We start from the raw sequence: 21569 nt of genomic DNA, 5'->3' as shown, positions 1-21569 counted from the left end.
TGTGCCCTCCTTCTGTGTGGACCTTCTGTGTGGCCCAGAGCCCAGTGATCCTTGACGCCCAACTCCCCATTCAGCCCAACTAACTGTTCTCTACCCAGGGCCTGTACATACCCATCTGCCTCCACTCTCTTGTTAAGTGTGAACCCCCAAACCGAGATGCTTGTTCGAGCCCAAAACGCCTGTGCAGGTTTTCTCTGAGCTCAGAGGTGGCGTCAAATTGACTAATCTTTAGTGTCTGCCATGTGGTAGAGAAAAGGATGAATGAGTGAGTGAGTGAACAGATGGATAAATGCATAAATTAGCCAGCGAAAATAGATAAAAGGCCAAAAGCAAATAAAATAAAAGTTGCATTCTAGGGGTCTGGCGCAATAGCACACCGGGTAGGGCATTTGCCTTGCATGCGGCCAACCCAGGTTCTATCCCCAGCATCCCACATGGTCTCCAGAGCCTGCCAGGAGTGATTCCTGAGCATGGAGCCAGGAGTAACCCCTGAGTGCCATCAGGTGGCCCCCAAACCAGAACAAACAAACAAAAAGACAAAGCCGTCTGGGGCTGAGAAGTAGCTCAAAAGGCCAGAGCACACATTGCCTGCTGGAGTTCTGGTTTGACTTTCAGTATCACGTGATCCTAAGCACTGAACATCAGAGTCCTCAAACACTGTTGTGTGTGGCCCTGAACCCAGAGATAAAAGAAGTAATTTCCAAATAGATAAGTCATTTCCCCCAACCCTAACTTAGATTAGGTTTAAGGGGTCTGTTACAGCGAGGAGGACATTTTCTAATTTCTGGGCCTGGCCTGTGGGCTCCATCCTAGACACAGAACTTGGGGCAACCCTAGTGCCTGGCACCCCTTGGATGGTTCAGTCTCTCCAACCATCACCATTCAGGCTTCCTGCCAGGAAAGGGAGGAAAGGGCCATTTCTCTCCATGGCTGGAACCAAAGAGAATCGGGGCCTCTAGAGCATTCAAAGACATCCGGAGAAGTTGGGGGTGGCACATGGAGGGTCTGGGGATGCTGTCTACAGGACATGTGTCTGAAAGTGTGGGCAGCCCAGGAGAGCAAGGGTCCTGGGCCCTAGAAAAGATGAACCCTCCCATTACCAGGCTCCCACCCGAGAAACTCATTCCTCGGCTCCTTGGAATCTAAGCTTGGCACAGAGACATAGAAACAGAGAGACAGACAAAGAGACACAGAGACAGACACAGAGATACAGAGACAGACACAAAGACAGAATCACAGACACTGACACAGTCACAGTTACAGACACAATTAGTCACAATCAAAGACACTGACACAAACATAGACACAGACACAGATAGACACAGAGACACAGACACAATCTCCCACCATGACTCAGAACTCGAATCATTGCATCTGGTTTGAGACCCCAGAATGCAAGCAGGAGGGTCGAGCTGCAGAAGGGCCATGTCCCACAGCCCAGGGCCACCAGCCTCCTGCTCTGTCCTTCCTGCCTCCTCCTGAGAGCCAGCACTGAAAAGCTTCAGATGGTTCAGTGGCTCCAGACATATGGTGCAACATGGAGTGGCCTCCAAATACTGAGCTGGATGTGCCCCCACTACAGGATGTGGTCCCCAAACTAAACAAGATCAAAACTGAAATGAGAATAATCAAGTGCTCTTACAGGTGTGTTTTGTAGTTCAAGAGTAACGGGCTCTCTCAGTAAGTGTTCAGCTAGTGTTTCACTACTACTGCTATTACACCATTATTACCACTGTCACTGCTACCACAATGACTACTACCACCACTATTACTAGTACCAGTAGTATTGCCACTACTCTCACCAGGATCACTGCTATTATTACCAACATGATTACTACTATGACTACTATTCAGAATCTTCTCTGCCAATTCCAGACATTTTTTACCCAGAAGCCTTTGAAATCACCAAAGTAACTGATTCACAAAAAAAGATAAATAACCGATTTGCAAGCTGGTGCCTGATCTGGCGCAAGCAGCTGGTCTGACCCTGGGGACCTTGAGAGAGCTGAAGAGCATCCTGGTCCACTGGGATGACCACTCAGCAGCTGGCCTGGCCCCAGGGACCCCCAGAGAGCTGAAGAACATCCTGGCTCATGGGGTTAACCACAGAGCAGCTGGTGTTTTTCTCGCCTCATTTGTACCAACAAATGAAGTAGTTCATGTTGGGACTCAGGATCAGTGTTGGGCCACGCCTGCAACACTCAGTCTGTTCCCTGCCTTTTTGAGGCAGTTTTTTGCTCCACTCCCAATGGTGCTCAGGGACCTGAGCCGTGCAGGAGATAGAACCAGGGCTGGCTGCAAACAGAATAAGGCCTTAACATCTTGCCATCTCTCTGGCCTGGGGTCACTCTGAAGTATCTCTTCTCGAAGCATCTCCAGAAGTGATTCCTGAGTGCAAAGCCAGAGTAACCCCCTGAGAATTGCTGAGGGTGACCCCAAAACTGAGGAGGGTGGGGTGGAGAAGCTGAATCCAGCTAGAGGCATGAAGAACTTGGAGCACCCACAAAAAGAACCAGGCCAAATGAAGCCCCTGACTCTTCGCTTTCTCTGAGGCCCCAACCAGCCACGGCCCTGTCTTAGCTCTTGCTTTTTCCAAGGACTATTCAGACACTGCTTCCCACTTACTAACCTAAGTGACATCACAGAAGCAGGCAATACTATTGATGCAGGGGTGATTGGTTCCAGATTCCACCAGGCTCAAGGAACAAGATTCAGATCTATGTGCAGAATGTACCTGGCAGAAAGTAGCACTGCTCAAACCAGGGGCACTCAATCCTCTGTTGGTCCCCATCATTTTCCAAGAGGACCACAGGCGAAAATCATGAAAGTGGGGTTTCCTGGCGGGAGACTAGGGTTGCCAAGCAACAGACCAAAGAGACTCCAGGAAGGAATTGAGCAGAGAACTGGGCTTGGTTGGGAACAGGTGGAGAAACACTGGCATAAAATCCCTGCAAAATGAGGCCCTCAGCGATAGCAAAGTAGGGAGGGTGTTTGATTTGCATGTGGCAGACCCAGGTTGGATCCTCGGCATCCCATAGGCATCCCTGAGCCTGTTAGGAGTAATTTTAGAGCACAGGAGTAAGCCCTGAGCACTGTTGGGTGTGGCCCTAAACTGCCCCCCCCCAAAAAAAACTACCTGCAAAGGCAGGTGTGTGGGGGTCGTCCCTTGGGATGGGTCTTGCAGATTCATCTCAGAATCCACTCAGGTAGGGACCCCTCCATGCCTACCCTCACCAGTCTACACTACACAGGAGTCAGCTCTAGAGAGAGGGTCCGTTGGGAGCACAAAAGCCACGGAGTATTGATGGATATGGGTGCATGAATAATTCATCCCCTGTAATGGGCTCTGAGTGGAGAAAGGATTTAAGGTGCAGGACTGATCAGCTCTTCCCCTTCTCTGGCTAAGCTCCAACACCAGCCTCTGGGAGGCTGGTCCTTGTCAGGAGGCTTTGGGGGTCTTCTTGAAAAAAAAAAAACCAAAAAGAGCAGGTCTGAGCAAGGTGGTAAATCATATCAAATGTGAAACACTTTTCACCTGATTGTTTGGTAGAGGACAACACCCAATGGTGCTCAGGGGTTACTCATAGCTCTGTGTTCAGAAATAATTCCTGGTGGTGCTAGGGGGGCCCCCTATGGGATTACCAGGAATGGAATTCAGGTTGGCCACATGCAAGAAAGTGCCCTCCTCGCTGCACAATCGATCACTTTAGCCCGGAATACACTTTACCTTATACCTGTAGATTGACAGGTATGAGAACAGGAATGGATGCCTAGTGTTATTCCTTGAGAATTGCCTCCAAGTCCAGAAGGAAACTCTGTGGCTTTCTCGTCTCCTTCAGTGCAGAACAAAATAAAAAAAAAACTGCACAGATCAAGGAAATTCATAATTTTTTCCATTGCCTGTATGGGCACAGTGGGGAAGGTGTTTACCTTGCAAGCAGCCAACAAAGGTTCAATTCTTAGTATCCCATAGGGTCCTCCGAGCCTGCCAAGTAAGTCCTGAGCAGCACTGGGCGGCACCCCAAAACCAAAGAAAACAAACAAACAAACAAACAAAAATCACAGCCCTGATGAGATTTCTGAGTACTGCTTGGAATAATTCCTGTGCAGAGCCACAAGTAAGGTGGGTGTGCCCAAGAACCAAAACCAAAACAAATGAACAACAACAAAAATCTCTGGAGATCTTTATCCAGAGCTGGAAGCTACAGCGTTAAATCATGTCTATCAAGCTTAGAAATTCAAAAGGTCAAAAGGATGACATGCTGGCACAGGAGCCATAGCTCAGTGGCAGGGCATTTGCCTTGCATGCAGCTAAAGCAGCATTGACCCGGGTTTGGATCTCTGACATCCAATATGGTCCCCTAAGCCTACCAGGAGTGATTTCTGAGCACAGAGCCCCTGAGTAAATCCTGACTACCACTGGGTGTGACCCAACAACCCCCAAAAAAGGAAATACAGGCTTCAAATAAAAGAAAAAATATTTCTCTGTGCAATAATCTTCCCAAGTGGTTAATATTTTTAAATGGCCTTTATAATATTAATGATATCCTTCTTCCCTCCCCTTCAAAAAGAATTATTTCAGCTTAAAATGCCAGGTATTTATGCTGTTGTTGTTTTTTTTTTTTTTCCTTAAATCCAGGTATTAATTCTCCCTTTATTTAACAGCTGTCAAGACCAGACTTGCCAAAGAAAACAAGAAAAAGTCATTTCAGAGAAATGTCTTGTTTTGAAAGAAATTTTCTAGAAAGAACCTTTGTGATTTGGGGGGCAGGGCCTGTAAATTGGACAGTAAATGCCTGGATCTTTTTTGCCCCCTTTTAATCTCAGCAAACAAAGCTACAGCTTTTAACTTCCCTGTGCTGACAAGTGCTTTTCCAGAGCTTATCTTGCAAGAAGGCACCTGGGGTACCTGGACAGCCCCATCTCCCAGGAACTTACTGACCCTCCCTCCCATCAGCTCAGTGGCTTTCTCAGTTCCAGACTGATCCTGGAATATTCTCAACCTGAGCCTAAGGCACCGTTCCAGAACCGCCTTCCTTTTCTGCCTACCTGGGTGTGAGATAGAAATCATAACCCATGGGAGCCGAAGGGATAGCACAGCGGTAGGGCATTTGCAACCCATGGGAGCCGAAGGGATAGCACAGCGGTAGGGCATTTGCCTTGCACGAGAATGGACACAGGATGGACCCAGGATGAACCGTGGTTCAATCCCCGGCATCCCATATGGTCCCCCAAGCCAGGAACGATTTCTGAGCACATAGACACCTGAGCATCACCAGGTGTGGTCCCCAAACAAACAAACAAAAAAATGAAAACACAACCTATATTCTGAAATAGCCCACAGGCCCATGAGATGGAAGAGCCCAAGGTCTGGTGAATTCCCACTTGCAGTTAGGCCCCTGAGTATCTTCTTGTCCTTCTCTCTCTTCTTGTCTTCCCCTCCCCTTCTTTTCCTGCCTGCCTCTTCCCTTTCAGTTATTTTCAAAATATCTTAAAATTCACTTTGGGATAAGTATTGGGGCCTTTAAGTGACTATTCTCAGGGCTAACTCCTGGCTGTATGCTCAGGGCTCACTCCTGGCTCTATGCTTAAGACATCACTCAAGGTCCTGTGCTCAGGCCTGACTCATGGCAGGGCTGAGGGGCCCATATGTGGTGCTGGAGATCAAACTGGGGTCATCAGTGTGCCAGAGAAGTGCCTCACCTCTGTGCTCCTTTCCTCTCCAGCCCAGCTTCCCTTGTTTCTCACCAGACCTGTTCCTCACAGATGTTCTCTCACTCATACTGACTTGGCAAACTGTTGCCACACTATGGATGCCCTGAGACTTTAGGCCCCTCTGCTGGAGCAGGCCCTGGTCTGATGAGAATCCTCCCCTCACAAACCTCCTGAACCACCACATAAGATCCCCTGAGTATCATATAAAGTTCCCTGAGCACCACATAAGGTCCCTTGAGCACCACATAAGATCCCCTGAGCATTACATATGATCCCTTGAACACCATATAAAGTCCCCTGAGCACCACATAAGGTTCTCTGAGCACAATATAAGGTCCCTTGAGCACCACATAAGGTCCCCTAAGCACCACTTATAGTCCCTTGAGTACCATATAAGGTCCTCTGAGCATCACATGAGCTCCATCAAGTGTCACTCCTGAGCACAGAGCCAGGAATGACCCTAAGCACCAATGGGTGGTCGGGAATGTCACATGTGTGACTCATGGAAAGGTCTCAGGAAAATGCTGAGCCACAGGAGGGTTTGGGCCAGCATGGACCCTCCATCTATGCTAACTATACAATTAGTATACATATATACAATTGCCTGGACCCTCCATCTATGCTAACTATACAATTAGTAATAATGTAAAACTAAATTTTAATTAAATGACCAAAAGAGCAACTTTTTAAAAATTATCACCCAGGCCCCATAGATCGGGAGATGTATTTCACAGAAGCATTTAGAAAAAAGGCATTTAGAAATAGTGCCTGGGAGCTTGGTCAAAGGAACTATTATGGTTGAATGAGAGAGACCTAGGTTCTGACTCTAGAGTCCAACACGAGGGTCAGGAGTAGATCCTGGGCACTGTGAATAGAATCCTCACACATAGACACACATACAAAAAAAATAGAAATAATGTATTGATACTATTTAGACTAAAAGATGGAATTCGTATAAAATGCCAATGAGTATAGCAAACTAATTCATGATTTCTCTTGTAGAAGCATCATGAAATAGTCCAAATGTCACCAGTACTTTCAGTTATGTTTATTTTTATTAGGACTACCTTGGTTTCTAGGTTAACACAAAGATTTAAAAAACTCATTTGTATGACAGAACTTCAGAGTTTTCTGACTAAGAAGTATAAATACCACGGAATCGAGGAGTCAGGGAATGAGACCCTGAGTTATCTCCTTTGTTTGCTGTGTAAAAGAACTCGATCTTTAATGAACTATGAGCAAATAACACTGCAGCCTCTGAAGAAAGGAGAAGAAAGGATAGGGGTGCCATTTGGGGTTCCCATCTTGTGGACCAGATAATTCTTCATCTGGCTTTGATTCTGAACACAGAAGAAATGAAGTGGGGGTTTGTGCACGTGCAAATCTCATATCCATCTCCCACGGACAGTTGGAGCATGTGGGAGGGGTACCACAGCCCCCAATCTGCTCTGTGCTCAGACACAGGTCACTCCTAGGGGTCATACAGAGCCAACCTCAAGTGTTGGCCCACTCGTTGAAACCTTAATAGATCTCTTGAAGGGTCACCCCACAGCTAAGAATCTAGGGTCCCCACCATGAACATTGAGATGCAAGGAAGCTAGTGATGAGGCTGAACAGTTCACACAGGATTGGCTGGGATCTGATCGCCACAGGCACAACTTAACAGGGGGTGGAGATGAAGAGGAAAGTCCATAAGCTTCCAGAACCCCACAGTTTTTCCTGGGGTATGTTTCTCAACCCTGATAATTCAGGGGGAAGGTGGGTGAAAAACCATGGCTGGAGCAATAATATTTTGTGGCAGGCACTTGCTTTGCAAGGTTTAATACCCACATCCTGTAAGGTCTCTGGAAGATTCCTGATGGTAAAGCAAGGGGTCAGCCATGAACAAAGCTGGGGGGTAACCCCTCAAATAAAATAAAAGGTCAAAGGGTCCGTGTCTGGGAAAGGCTGAGAATCACTCATCAAGAAGGTGTCTAATGTATCTGAATTAAAGTCCTATCTGACTAATTAATCCTGTCCCATTATGCAACTAATTTTCCTGTTCCTATGTTGGAGCTATGTCCCAATAACCTCATTTTCCAGCTGAAAATATCCCGAGTCAAAGGTGCTGAATTCGGGGCTGGTGAGATGGCACACTGGGTCTTTGCATATACCAGACGTGGGCTCAATCCCTGGATCACATATGGTCCAGGATGTGAGAAGAAGAGGAGGAGGAGGAAAAGGAGGAGGAAGAAGATGAAGAAGAGAAGGAGGAGGAGGAGGAGGAGAGGAAAAAGAGGAAGAGGAAGAGGAGGTTGAGTTCACCCAAGCTATCCTACATAGCTTGCCTCACTTACAACCCCATAGCCTCTAGCTCGGACAAACAACAGGCCACATAGCCTAAGTAGCCTTCAAGCGCGCCGTCCTTTGTACCATACTGAGCCATGTCTTGAAAGCAAGCAGGATCCCTAGAGTAAAGCTGGACTGTCTGGTCTGGGGGTTGCGTAGGCCTGGAGACCACTGCCCCTCCCACGCCTCATCACCAAAGAGTCAGTCACTGTGTCTAACTAGCCTGGGGAGAAATCCAGATCTTTAACTCTCCAGTATGTTCCACTATCACGTAGTGATGTGGCCCTGACAGAATCTGAGCATGGCCTCAACATACTTGGAGATGTCTAGTCACAAAGTTGGTCTTTCCCACTCTGACGTGTTTGCTTTGGTCTTAAGTTCTTTCCATGTGCTTTGCTTCCAAACATTTAGATTTTGAAAGCAACTGGAAACCACACCTAGCTGTTTCTATGAGTCCTTTGCTTGGAATTTGGGGGAGACTTGTTTACCGTCCTATTTGATACGTCACCAGGAGATGGGCAGGCTGAGCTTCGGGACCACATTAACCTGGAGCCAGGAATCCTGAATTTTCACACATTGCTCTCCAAAGAGCATGACTAGTGCCAGGCCACTAAAAAGTCAGGTTTGGGGGGTTCATTATTTGTTCAGCAACCCTCAGTTTTAAGGGTCCCTGTCTTTGTCTCCCTCTCTCTCCACCCTTTCTGGACTTGCTCTCTCTCTCTCTCTCTCTCTTTCTCTCTCTCTCTCTCTCTCAGCCCTTACACAATGAATGACAATGGCAAAGTGAGGGCCTGGAAAAGAACTGAGTGGGAGAGAAAAGGGAGTCAATATCATCTTTCTTCACAAGTTTTTTGTATGTGAGCTATGTAATCTTTCATATATAAACCTGGTAGTTTATAAGTTACATTGACATTGATTTTAATATAGTCAATACTCACTTGTTTTTCAATTTGAACATATTGTTGCACATTAAATGCATATTTTTTATGGTATAGTTATATGGGCAGTTCCTGGCTTAGAATGGTTCAAAGGTTCTTCCACTCTAGTACGTGAAGGTGAGGCCATTTGCATTTGGAAAAGCCACAGAGCACATTTGGACTTTCTGGTGAGATGCAGTTGAAAACACTATGAAGATGTTAGGAGGCACTGAAGCCCCAGCACACAGGGAGGGGCTGAGATCAGAGCAAAAAGCTGACTCCATGGACTTGCTCCCCTTCAGCACAGGATGAGGTTACATGGTTTGTGATACCAATTGCACCCCCACTCCCCCGATCATAAACATTTGTGCTGAGCTCCTGTAAAAAACAGAGCAAGGCTGAAGGGAATTGCACAGTAAGTAGTAAGATGCTTGCCTTGCATGTAGCCAATTCCAGCTCCATCCTTGTCACTATACCTGGTCCCCTAGCACAGCCAAAAGTAATCCCTGAGCACAGAGACAGGAGTAAGCCCTGAACACTTTTGTGTGTGCACCAGAAGCAAAAAAAAAATAGAGAGGAAAATAGTGAAAAGTGGTTGGCCAAATAGGTAGCACAGCAGGGAGGGAGCTTGTCTTGCACGCAAGACAAGATGACCCAGATTTACTTTATGGCATCTCTTATGGTCCCCTGAACACCACCAGGAATGATTCCTAACTGCAGAGCCTGGAGTAATCCCTGAGCATCACTGAGTATGGAAAGAAAAGAAAGAAGGAATGAAAGAAAAGAAGGAAAGAAAGAAAAAAGAAAGAAGGAAGGAAGGAAGGAAGGAAGGAAGGAAGGAAGGAAGGAAGGAAGGAAGGAAGGAAGGAAGGAAGGAAGGATGGAAGAAAAGAGGGAGGGAGGAAGGAAGAGGGAAGAAAGAAAAGAAAGGGGGCACAAAAGACAACTATCAAGAATAAGAAAGAAACTATCTCTGTATACCCTAAGAACACATTATTTGGTAAGATGAGACTATTACCAAAGTTATGCCAATATATTAGAACACATAGATAAATAGGACAATTCACAGCAATAAATTAAAGAGTAAAGGAAAACTTGAGGACTCTCTGAAGAGCTAATATCCCATTCAACAAACTAAATCCAAAACTTAAAAAATTTCCACAAACTCCCACTGAGACCAGATGATCTTCCCAGTGCAACATGCAGAGCCACGGTGAAGCCCCGTCACACACTTTTCCATAAAACACACTGCTGGTGTCACTCCAGAACACATCTGTTAAGGCCAGTATAATTTGAAACTAAAATTTAACAAAGATGCTATAAAAAATGATAAAGCAATCATATTCATTTAAATGCTGAAGGAATCCTCAATGAGATTCATGAAAACACACACACACACACACACACACACACACACACACACTATTTTTTCACACTATTTTACTCTTTCACATACTCAAGCTTGATTCAGATTCTGGAGACCAGTTCATTATCATTGCCCTCACAGAATAAGAGAAAATTTACAGTTATCTCAATGTGTCTAGAAAAGTCTTTGAAATAGTCTGGCGTAATGGTACAGTGGGTAGGGTGCTTGCCTTGCACTTGGCCAACCTGGGTTTGATCCCCAGCATCCCATATGGTCAGTCCCCCAATCACTCAAGTAATCCTTGAGTGCAGAACCTGAGCATTGCCAGGCATGACCCAAAATTCAAGACAAAAAAATTAAAAGAAAGAAGAAACATCTTTGAGAAATTCAGCATTCAGACAATTTTGGTACAATGCTATTTTGAGACTAAAAAAAAAAAAAAAGGATTGGATGGGAAGAGAGCCACCCTCATGGCAGAGCACATGGGGGAAGCTCTAATTCCATTCCCAGGCCCTCCTCATGAAGGTACTGTGGGGTCCCCCTACAATGACAATGACACTTATCTATAAGTTACCCCAGAGGATGAAGTCCTTTTCAGAATGGGGATGGGGCAGGGCTGTGTCCAAGCAGCATAGCTAGTGACTGCTGTACCCGAACTGCCAAGTTAGTAGACTCACAGGATTGTTTAGGGATAAATACTGGAAAACAGAAGGGACTGGTGCTAAAGGAAAACAAACAACCACTGGTCACACCCCCTACAGCTGATGGAACATCAGACCTGTGGATCAACAGCTCCTCTCCTGGGTGGAGACCAGCTCAAAACCAATGAGCACAGGCACCAGAGTTAGACAAATCACTACAGACTGCTTCTCCAGGGTTCAATTCAGTGAGTTAGCAGCCAAGGGACCCAGCATGGACCCAGCCCAGATAAAGAGTGGATGCAGAGTGTTTGATACTAGAGATGGATCAGCACATGGTCCAGCTCCATAGTGGAACTCAAATAAAATGAGCAGTCCCTTCTCAGGTAGGGACAAGACTATGGGTTGAGAACTCTGGGTATTCATGGATGGGGGCAGGCCTAATCTAACTCATCCTTACAAGTGTGCCCTCACACACACACACACATTCACACACACACACACACACACGTACACACACACACACACACACTGCTACTAGAAAACCCAACAGCTCCCTGCCCCATACCTGCCATTTCCCTCTACTAAGCTCCAAAAGCTACTGGGAGCTGGAGTAATAGCACAGTAGGTAGGGCATTTGCCTTGCATGTGGCCAACTGGTTTGATCCTAGTCTGGTTTGATCCTTAGTATGGTGCCCTGAGCCTGCAAGGAGTCATTTCTGGAGCAGACCCAGGAGTAGAGTAATCTCTGAGCACTGCTGTGTGCCCCAAAAACTAACCAACCAAGCAAAGTAAAGGGTCAGAGCTATAGCACAGTCGGTTTTTGCCTTACACACAACCAACCTGGGTTCAATCCTGGGCACCACTAGGGATGATTCCTGAGCATAGAGCCGGGAGTAACCCCTGAGCACTGCTGGGTGTGGTCCCAAAACAAAACAAATAAATAAATAAAATGTCCACTACCTACTCTTTCCAGGTGGTCTGGGCTGAGCTGGAATTGCTGGGCTCTTGACTGGAGAGACAGTATAGTGGGGAGGGTACTTTTCTTAAATGGATTCTATGACCAGATCTCAGATGGTACCTTGAGGACCACCAAGAGTAATTTCTGGGTACAGAACTAAGAGTTTCCCATTAGTACAACCAGGTGTGGCACAAAACCCACAACAAAAAAGAAATTAAAAAAAAAAAAAAAGAGTTCTAGGGCCTTCTCAGAAAGCATGCTGGCAGGTTCCCCTTTCTGTCTGAAGGCACAGAAGCCCATAGCCACCCCAAAACTGCTCAACAGAAACAGTCCAGCTCTGTTACTAAACAACTTGGTAAAATCAATCATGATAAAAAATTTTGAAATTGGATCCTGATAGCACAGCTATCAGGGTAGAGAGTTTGTCTTGCATGCAGCCGACCAGGGTCTGACCCCTGGCATCCCATATGGTCCCTGAGCCAGCCAGAAATGATTTCTAAGTGCAGAGCCAGGAGTAACTCCTGATCATAGGTGGGTATGATCCCAAAACAAAACAAAACAAAACAAATTTGAAATTGATTAAATAAAAATGAACCAATAGCAGCCACAAGGAAAGCTGAAAACTTCCCAGTCCCAGACACAGACACAGGTGATAACTAACTTACCTATTTCTTGATCCAAAATAAAAAAGTCAAAACCAAAATATTGGAGATAAGATCATTGTTGGTTTTATGACTGAAACCCAGCTACAAATATGCTTGTAATCGTGGTGTTTAAATTAAGATATTAATTAAAAATTAAAAAATAAAATGAAAAGATCATTGTTGGGTAAAGGGCCCAAGACAGCAGTTTACCAAACAGCACAGGGTTGTGGGGTGGGAAAGAATTTGTGAGGGCCCAGGGCGTGGGCATACCTGTGAATAGGCCAAGAATTAGGGAGAAACCAGCTCTGACCTTACCAGTTTCATTTTCATTTTAAACCCAAGGAGAGAGATCCAAGCTCAATCTTAACTGTATAAAACTTGTTTTGGGGATGGGGTGGCAAGGTCATACAGTTTCAGGGCATTTACCTTGCACCTGCCCAGGCCAGGTTTGATTTCCTAGTACCATATAGGCACCCCCTGAGCTACACCAGGAGTGCTCCCTGAATACAGAGCCAGGACTCAGCCCTGAGCACCACAAAAGTTGTTGGTCCTCTCACCCCAAAAAAGCAGGAAGAGTGCTAGCCTTAAATGAAATTGACCTGGTTCGACCCCCATCATCCCATGTGGTCCTGTGAGGCAGTAATACCTGAGAGCAGAGTCTGGAGTAACCCCTGAGCACCATTGGGTGTGGCCCCAAAACAAATACACACAGATAAGCCCACCGAGCTGCTCTCTGCAGCTCTGTCCCACCAGTTCCTGCTCTTGGCACTTCCTGAACACCCTGAACCATACAGAACACTAGGGTGCTGATGGGCCCAGAAGCTCTGGAGGATGTCGGTCGGGCCTACAGATATTCTAGTCACAGTCACCTTCCCTCGTGGTGCCATGCTTTCATGTGAACAACTTTCTCTTCCCTCTGTCCCCAGCTCCCTGCTGGCCCACCACTCAGGCTGTTCCTGTGCACACAGCATACTACCTCTGGGACCACTGCTGGTCACATCCTCTGTCTGGGTTTGCAGCTGCACTCTCCTACAGCTGTACCTTCCACTGGAGCACTGGATTCCCTACCCCCCACTTCCCCAGTCATCCTTTTGTTCATCTCTGCTTCCTGGCAATTAGGCTGGATTCTGTAGCGTGGCACTGTTGGGTTTGCAACTCGGATTATTTTACCAACATCTGTCTTCTCCCCCTAGGCTGAGAGCCTCAGGTTTTAGCACCCACTCAGGATGTTGCTGACTCCTGTTTATAAAAAGGATGCAGGCATGTTGTTGAATGCAGGAGCAAAGTCATATTCCCACTCAAAACACTGTCACGCCTCACTGCGGGATTTCCAGATTGTTCCTGTTGTGTTAGACATGGTTCCTAACTAGGCTGTGTGGCCCACCTCTGGCAGTTGAAAAGTAAGTGGCCTTGGTGAGCAAGATCTTTAACTCATGACACTCCATGGATTTCGATGCTAAGTACCAAAGCTTTTATTTTTCAATTAAAAAGATGGGACTAGGCCGGAGAGATACATACACAGCAGTAGGATGTTTGCCTTGCATGCAGCCAATCTAGGATGGATGGTGGTTCAAATCCCAGCATCCCATATGGTCCCCCCAAACCTGCCAGGAGCAGTTTCTGAGCACAGAGCCAGGAATAACCTCTGAGTGCCTCCAGGTGTGACCCAAAAGAACAACAACAATAATAATAAAAAAAAAAAAACCACAAAGAAACAAAGATGAGAGTAAATTCTGAGCACCTTAGGATGTGGCCCCCAATCAAAACAACAACAACAACAACAAAGATATCCATGGGAATATAAGGCTATGAGATTTGAAGTAGACCCAAGTTAGTAAGAAAAGATAATAGGGGCTGGAGCAACAGCACACAGGTAGGGCATTTGCTTTGCATATGGCCAACCCAGGTTCGATCCTTGGCATCCAATGTGGTCTCCTGAGTATACAGGAGCAATTTCTGAACAGAAATTTCAGATCAGAAGTAATCTCTGGGCACTGCTGGGTGTGGCCCAAAAACAAAAACAAAAAAGAATATAATAAAATTCTAATCAATCAATTAAAGGCTTTGCATTGGAGCCTGAGAGATAGAGAAATATCCTTGGCATCCATACTGTCCCCCAGCCTGCCTGGGCGATTTTTGAGTGCAGAGCCAGGAGTAACCCCTGAGCACCTCTGGGTGTGGCCCAACAACTAATCAATCAATCAATAAAGTTTAAAAAATAAATAAAGGTTCTGCATTTCCAAATTATTCCTTAGCCAAAATGACTGGGCAGGAAATGCTTATTGCCTATACAGAACACTATGTATTTTACAGTTTCTATACTGATGTTTTATACTTAAGGAATTCAATGATCTGGTCTAATCCGAAAGTCAGGCAGACAAATTCCAAATGAATACGTGTAGTTAGACAACTTCTGCAGAATGAACAAGAACAGTGGGTGGGATGGAGCACAAAGAGCTGCAAGGTGCCCTGGCTTCCTCTAGGACAGCAGGGTGCCTCGGGAGCAGGACCTCTCAAGAACAAGAAAGAAAAGGCAGAACAGGGGGCTAGAGCCCTAGTACAATGGGGAGGGAGGGAGTTTGCCTTGCACACGGCAGATAGGGCTCAATCTCCAGCATCTCTTATGGTCCCCTGAGCATTCCCAAGAATGATTCCTGAGTGCAGAGTCAGGAGTAACCCTGAGCTCCCCCCAAAAAAGAAAAACACAGAATAAAACAATTTCCAGACTTGTGGAATTGTGCAGTCCTTGTAAAGAAAGTAGTGCAGGAAACTGGATACACACACACACACACACACACACACACACACACACACACACACACACACACACACACACCATGATCTTCCAACCAGTGCAGGAAACTGGACACACACACACACACACACACACACACACACACACACACCCCATGATCTTCCAACCAGGATGGGCTACGCCAAGTGACCTCTGAACATGCTAGTTGAGAAAACTCCAGGATAAAGCACCACCCAGGCCAAGGACAACAGGCACCAAGAATTTCTGATGCCCTGCAGGGCACTTTCTGAAAGCAACAAATTTCCTTCCCGAGGGAGGGGGAGCGTCAGAACTGGGGTGGGGTCAATGTCAGTCACTTCTGAGTCCATCCATCCCTGGAGTGGCCTGTCCGGTTCTTGCAACGTTAACGTTCTCTTCGCTGGAATCGCTGGGTGTGGGAAGAGTAGGTCTGATCCCCCAAGAGACACGAACCTTCGTCTCCCCACACCCACCAACAGACGCAGTTAGGGCAGAAACGTCTGGAGCCTGCTACAGAAATGCGCTCTGGGCACGGCGGGGAGCCGGGGCCTGAGGTAGAGCAGTTCAAATGCAGTTAAACACCTAATCCGGATCCAACCCCGATACGGTGGCAGATCTCCAGACCCGGAGGTGCAGCAGGGGCCGCAGCGAGCCCCACCACCAACACGCATCTTTGTTCCTTATTCTTTCCTCTTAGGTCATTAACTAACAGAGGAAATGCCCGCACCGGCCGGGGCCCTGCGCTTGCTTCCCTGGGAAACAAAAGAGCATTTTTAGACCTGGCGCTGCCCAGTCGCGGCCCAAGGGGGGAAAACCAAGAAGGAAAGAACCCCCAGCCCGCTCGCCCGCGCCTCGAGAGTCTGATATTTGCATTTTAAAGGGGGGAGGTGGCGGGATCTGGGGACCCGCATCCCATCCCGGAGAGCGTGCGCCCCACCCCACTCCGCTGTGCGCGCGCCCCGCAGGCCCTGCGGGGTGACAAAAGAGGCCTGTTCCCGCGGTGGAATCACGGTCCCCACAACCCCGAGCGCGCCCCGTACCCAGGTCCCCGAGTCCTTACCCGCCAGCCCGCCGCCACCGCCGCCGTCGCCCGCATGTCCCTTCCTCCGCTGCAGGATGAAGTAGGGGTTGGCCCGCTCGGTCACCCACAGCGCATTGGCCAGCAGCACCTCTTCGGGGTTCACCCACATGTCGGTGGCCGCCTCGGACCCCCGCACAATGGGGCGGCTCCGGCCCGCTCGGGCGCGCACGCCCGGACACCAGCGCGCCCGCTGGCACACCTTCAGCACCCGGACCCCGCGCAGCCCCCGCAGGCGGCCGGCGACGCTGCGAGCTCGCCCAGCACCATGGTCCCGGCCCAGGCCCCCCCCCCAGGAACCGCGATCTGCAGCCGCGATCCGAGCCCCCGACTCCCGCAGCGCCGTGCAGAGCCCCCCAAGGTTCTGGAGCCTTTGCGCTCCGCCGCGGCGCGCCCCGCGTTGGAAGGACGCTCGGGGCGCGGCGAAGGGATGACGACAGCGCGGCTCCCGCGGCGCGGACAGCTGGCCCTGGGGCCCCCCCGAGTCCGTGCCAGGCGCCTTGGGAAAGGGGCGTGTGCTGGGCGTGCGCTCCGCGGCCGTGCACCCCGCAAAGGTGCGTCTTTCAAGGTTCCCGACTTGGAGCCCGCAGGACGCGCGCTGGGAAGTGGCCGCCGCCAATGGTCGTCCCGGTTTGCGTTTCCCGCATCCCTGGGGCAGGTCACGCGCCCACGGGTCCCCGCCCTGCCTCCTCCCCCCTCTCGCCCTGCCGTCGTAATTAAAGTGCCCGGCTAAGTGCATGACGTCACTGCTTCCCTGGGGCTGGCTGGGCGCCAACGACCCCAGAGCTCAGAACCAGCCAATCCCCCAGCGCGCGCGCGGTTCCTGGCGGTGCTGGCATCCGACTGTCCTACCTGGCCGGCGCCACGCTGGGTTAGTGAGTTGGGTGGATTGTCTTGGGGGGCAGTTTTTTTTTTTTTGTTTCGCCCTCCTCGCCTCCACTAGCGTTAAGGCTAGTGGTCGCGCCCACCTGCCTCCTTTTCTGGTGGATTTTGGGTCACCTCTTCCCCACTTTTATTTTAGCTAATTTTTTTTGGGGGGGGTCACACCCGACAGTGCTCAGACTCACGCAGTGGTCCTCAAACTATGGCCCGCGGGCAACATATTGTATTTGTATCTGTTTTGTTTCTTCATTGCAAAATAAGATATATGCAGTGTGCATAAGAATTCGTTCATAAGTTTTGTTTCTACTATAGTCAGACCCTCCAATGGTCTGAGGGACAGTGAACTGGCCTCCTGTTTAAAAAGTTTGAGGACCCCTGGGAGGTTACTCCTGGCTCTGCCCTAAATGATCACTCCTGGCAGGTTCGGGGACCATAGGGGACGCTGGGGGCGAATCCCTAGTCGGCCACGTGCAAGGCAAATGCCCTATCCGCTGTGCTATCCCTCTGGCCCACTTTGATTTATTTTTGCTTTTGGGGAAAGGAGTAGGAAGGATCACACCCGGCGGTGCCCAGGAGTTCCTTCTAGCTCTACACTCAGTAATCGTTCCTGGCAATGCTCAGGGCACTATATGGAATGCCATAGATGAGGCCTGGGTGTTCTGTGTGCTCCAACTTGACGGCTGTCCTATAACTAGTCCCCCCCTTTAGACCCAGGCCTTCTACTCAGCAAAAAGCCCGATGGGTGGGGCTCCCCAAACTCTCTTCGGTCGCTCGTGGTGGATATTGGACCACGCAAAGCAGAGGTGACGCCCCTGGGCTTGCTCGCAGTCCACACTCTCAGCGATGGAAGATTCTGTGGCGGGGCAAGAGGATTGGTGCATGGCCTCTTTTCCAAAGGAGTAGGAAGTGTAGACAGAGTCAGCCCTGTCATTCAGCAGTGTCATTCAGCATCGTGGGCCGCAGTGCAGTGCAAAGGGAGACAGAGCATTGTTGCTAAAGCCCAGCTAACAATGAATCTGCAACCATATTAGGTGCTGTTGTGGTCATGCAAATAACTTGGAATGTTTTAAAAATTCTTCCCTAGATATGGCATTTTATGTGATTAAAACTTTCCCTCCCAGCTCTGCTAAGAAGTGACTTGGGAAGGGACGGAGCGATGACACAGTGGGGAGTGCACAGAAGGTGACCCGGTTCGATTCCAGTCATTCCATATGTCCCCCCAGCCTGCCAGAAGTGATTTCTGAGCACAGAACCAGGAGTAACCCCTGATAACCCCTGATAATAATAATAATTATTATTATTATAAAGATAAAGAAAGTAAAGAAAAAGTGACTTCATACAATCTTTGGAAGATCACCAACCCCACACATATGCTCTAGGTTTTAAGTAGATTATCTCCCTGGCCCCTTTCTGAAGCACCTTATTACCACGTTCAAAATTATAACTTGAACCACTTTAGGGCATATGGCCAAGGTTCTGAAGGCCCTCAGGGAAACCAAGGCCCAGAGGGCCAAATTCTCTCTCCCCCCACTCTTCTTCTTCTTCTTCTTCTTCTTCTTCTTCTTCTTCTTCTTCTTCTTCTTCTTCTTCTTCTTCTTCTTCTTCTTCTTCTTCTCTCTCTTTCCCTTTCTCTCACACACACACAACACATCACACCACACACACTACAACATATACACTTATGGCTCAAGACTATGCCATTTTGCTTTTCTTTTTTAAGCCTATTTGTGATAAAAGATTATTTACATGATTTCAGAGTACCTTCATTCAGTGTATAATTCTTAAATGCTTACGGTCCTCTGGGCTTCTTCAAAGTTTGGAATAAAATGACGATGATGATGATAATTGCTACAGGCGGTTTCTGTCCTACAGCCATCAGTGGGACTTCAATGAATCCACTTCAGGGAGAGTGAGTTGCACGGGCAGTGAAATATGAAATATGAAATAATGAAACCACATAAAATAAATTGTAGGAGGACCCACATCTTCAATAGACATGAGACAATTTTACTCTTCCTTGTTGGTAATATATATACCCTCAACCTAGTCTCAGGAATTTCCGTGCTGACAAAAGGCCGGGAGTCTCAGGAGTCTTAGAAGGGACACAATGACAGCAGGCCCTAAAATATACATATCAAAATCTAGCCAGAACAGGTGAAAAGAATCCTGAGCTAAAAGGGAGGAAGTAAATGATGACAACACTGCCGGCGCCAAAGCCAATGACGACGATGCTGCTGCTGATATCTAAGATAAATTTACCAGGACTTGCTTTACCAACCAGATGGGACTCCCAGGAGGAGAAGCATTATTTGTTTCTTGGAAGCGTTAGATTACCTTCTCTCTAAGAACTGTGAGTGTCTGTTACTTAACCAACTGTACAAAGAATCAGAGAAACTGGGAGGAATTCTTAGTAGCTTGATTAGGCTTCGTTTGTTTGGAAGGTGGAGGCAAGTTTGAGCCACATTGAACTATACTTGGGATTTTTTTACCTGACTGCTCAGGGGCAATCGGCCTATTGGGCTGGTTGCATCAAAGGCAAATGACTTAACTCCTGTTCTATCTCTTAAGTATTGATTAATATACTACTTTAAAAAAAAAACACAGAGTGATAGTGGGTAGGGTGTTTGCTTTGCACATGGCTGACCAGAGTTAGATCCCCAGCATCCCATATGGTCCTTCAAGCATTGCCAGGAGTGATTCTTGAGCACAGAGACAGGAGGAACCCCTGAGAACTGCCCAAAAACTAACTAACCAACCAACTAAACAAAGATAATAAAATGTACCTGAACTAGAAATAAATGAGAACCTGATTGATCCTACTAGTTCCTTAGTGAAATAGTTTATTTTCTCAATTCAATCTCATCAAGGGGGCAGAGCGATAGCACAGAGGTAGGGCATTTGCCTTGCACATAGCCAATTCAGGACAGACCCTGGTTTGATTCCCAGCATCCCACATAGTTCCCCACGTCTACCAGGAGTGATTTCTGAGTGCAGAGTCAGGAGTAACACCTGAGTGCCACCAAGTGTGGCCCCAAAACCTAAAAAAATAAATTAATTTAATTTAATTTAAAAAATTTGGTCTCAGGGGCTGGAGTGGTGGCTCAAGCAGTAGGGCATTTGCCTTGTACGTGCTGACCTAGGACGGACTACTGTTTGATCCCCCCAGCATCCAATATGGTCCCCCAAGCCAGGAGCGATTTCTGAGCACATAGCCAGGAGTAACCCTTGAGCGTCACTGAGTATAACCCAAAAACCAAAAAGAAAAAAATTCAATCTCATCAATCTTATGCTCAAAGATGATCTCAAACCACTTGTAGAGACATTTGATGCTGAGCTAAAACCGGAGGACGGTATGGCAGTATTTGGTGTGGGACCATTGTGTGACCCTCTCCCAAGTGGACTCAAGTCCCCTTGGCTTTTCCTCATGCCTCAGGATCACTAGCTGATTTGCAATGATTTCCATTTCTGCACTGCTTCCTGAAGGCTAAATCCTTAGCTCAGGAATAGTTTACATACAGGCTGTTTCCTGCCTTAGACACTTCGCATCCCCAAAGGACAGTTGTTTTTTTATTTAGCACAATATTGGGGATGGCCAGGAGTTCACCAAAAAGGGCTCTGAGTTCAGGGCTCCTCCTTGGAGATCTCTACTTTCTTGGCCGGGCTGGGGGCAGGGAAGAAATAGCCAAATGGAATCCTTTTAGCTTCCTCCTCCAGGTAGCTCTGACACTGAGAAAACCAGTCTTTTCTGATGAGTTGTTTTGATTTTCATCCTAACACAGCTGCAGATGTGGTGAGCTTAGAGGGGTATTTGAAATTTCCAGGTAGAGGGAGAACTGCTAGCCAGAGGGATGAGGAAGAGTAATATAGTTTCCAAGCTCTAACACTTGGCAGGATCTTGGTGGATCTGAGCGACTCACGTAACTGGAAAAACAGGCTCAGCCCATCCCTACCAAGGCTTCTCTGTAAGTCCTAGATGCAAATGATGATAGAGTTGTCACAGTTTGGTTCTTTTTATTGGAGGAAGCCAGATAGATCCCGGAGCAGGACCATCCTGGACCACCCTACGGAGTCCCATGCATCCCAGAGTAGCTTAGTGTCCACCACTCAGGGCCTCCGAGTAAACAGGTCAAGTGAACTGGCAATCCAATAAATATGGTTTTCTCTTCCAGATGAGTTTTCAGAGGGCCATTGTCTGCTTACCTGACAGTACGAATGAAATTTATGAGGCATTAGAACAAATCATTATGTTATCCAACACTTTTCAGCC

At 47.6% G+C, this 21569-nt stretch overlaps 1 protein-coding gene across 1 annotated transcript in view; it reads right to left on the bottom strand.

Moving 5' to 3' along the window:
* Nucleotides 1–16705, bottom strand: part of TBC1D9 (TBC1 domain family member 9) — a 63543-nt gene extending 46838 nt beyond the window's left edge. Inside the window, exon 1 of the mRNA XM_049769984.1 lies at nucleotides 16403–16705. Within this exon, the coding sequence (XP_049625941.1) occupies nucleotides 16403–16532 (130 nt within the window). The 5' untranslated portion in view covers nucleotides 16533–16705. The remainder of the gene's footprint in view (nucleotides 1–16402) is intronic.
* Between the last annotated feature and the right edge of the window lie 4864 nt (nucleotides 16706–21569).

The sequence above is a fragment of the Suncus etruscus genome, chromosome 3 (genome assembly GCF_024139225.1).
Source record: "Suncus etruscus isolate mSunEtr1 chromosome 3, mSunEtr1.pri.cur, whole genome shotgun sequence".
Taxonomy (NCBI): Eukaryota; Metazoa; Chordata; class Mammalia; order Eulipotyphla; family Soricidae; genus Suncus; species Suncus etruscus.
Note: the sequence above shows the minus strand (reverse complement) of the source record. Positions and strands in the feature narration are given on the sequence as shown.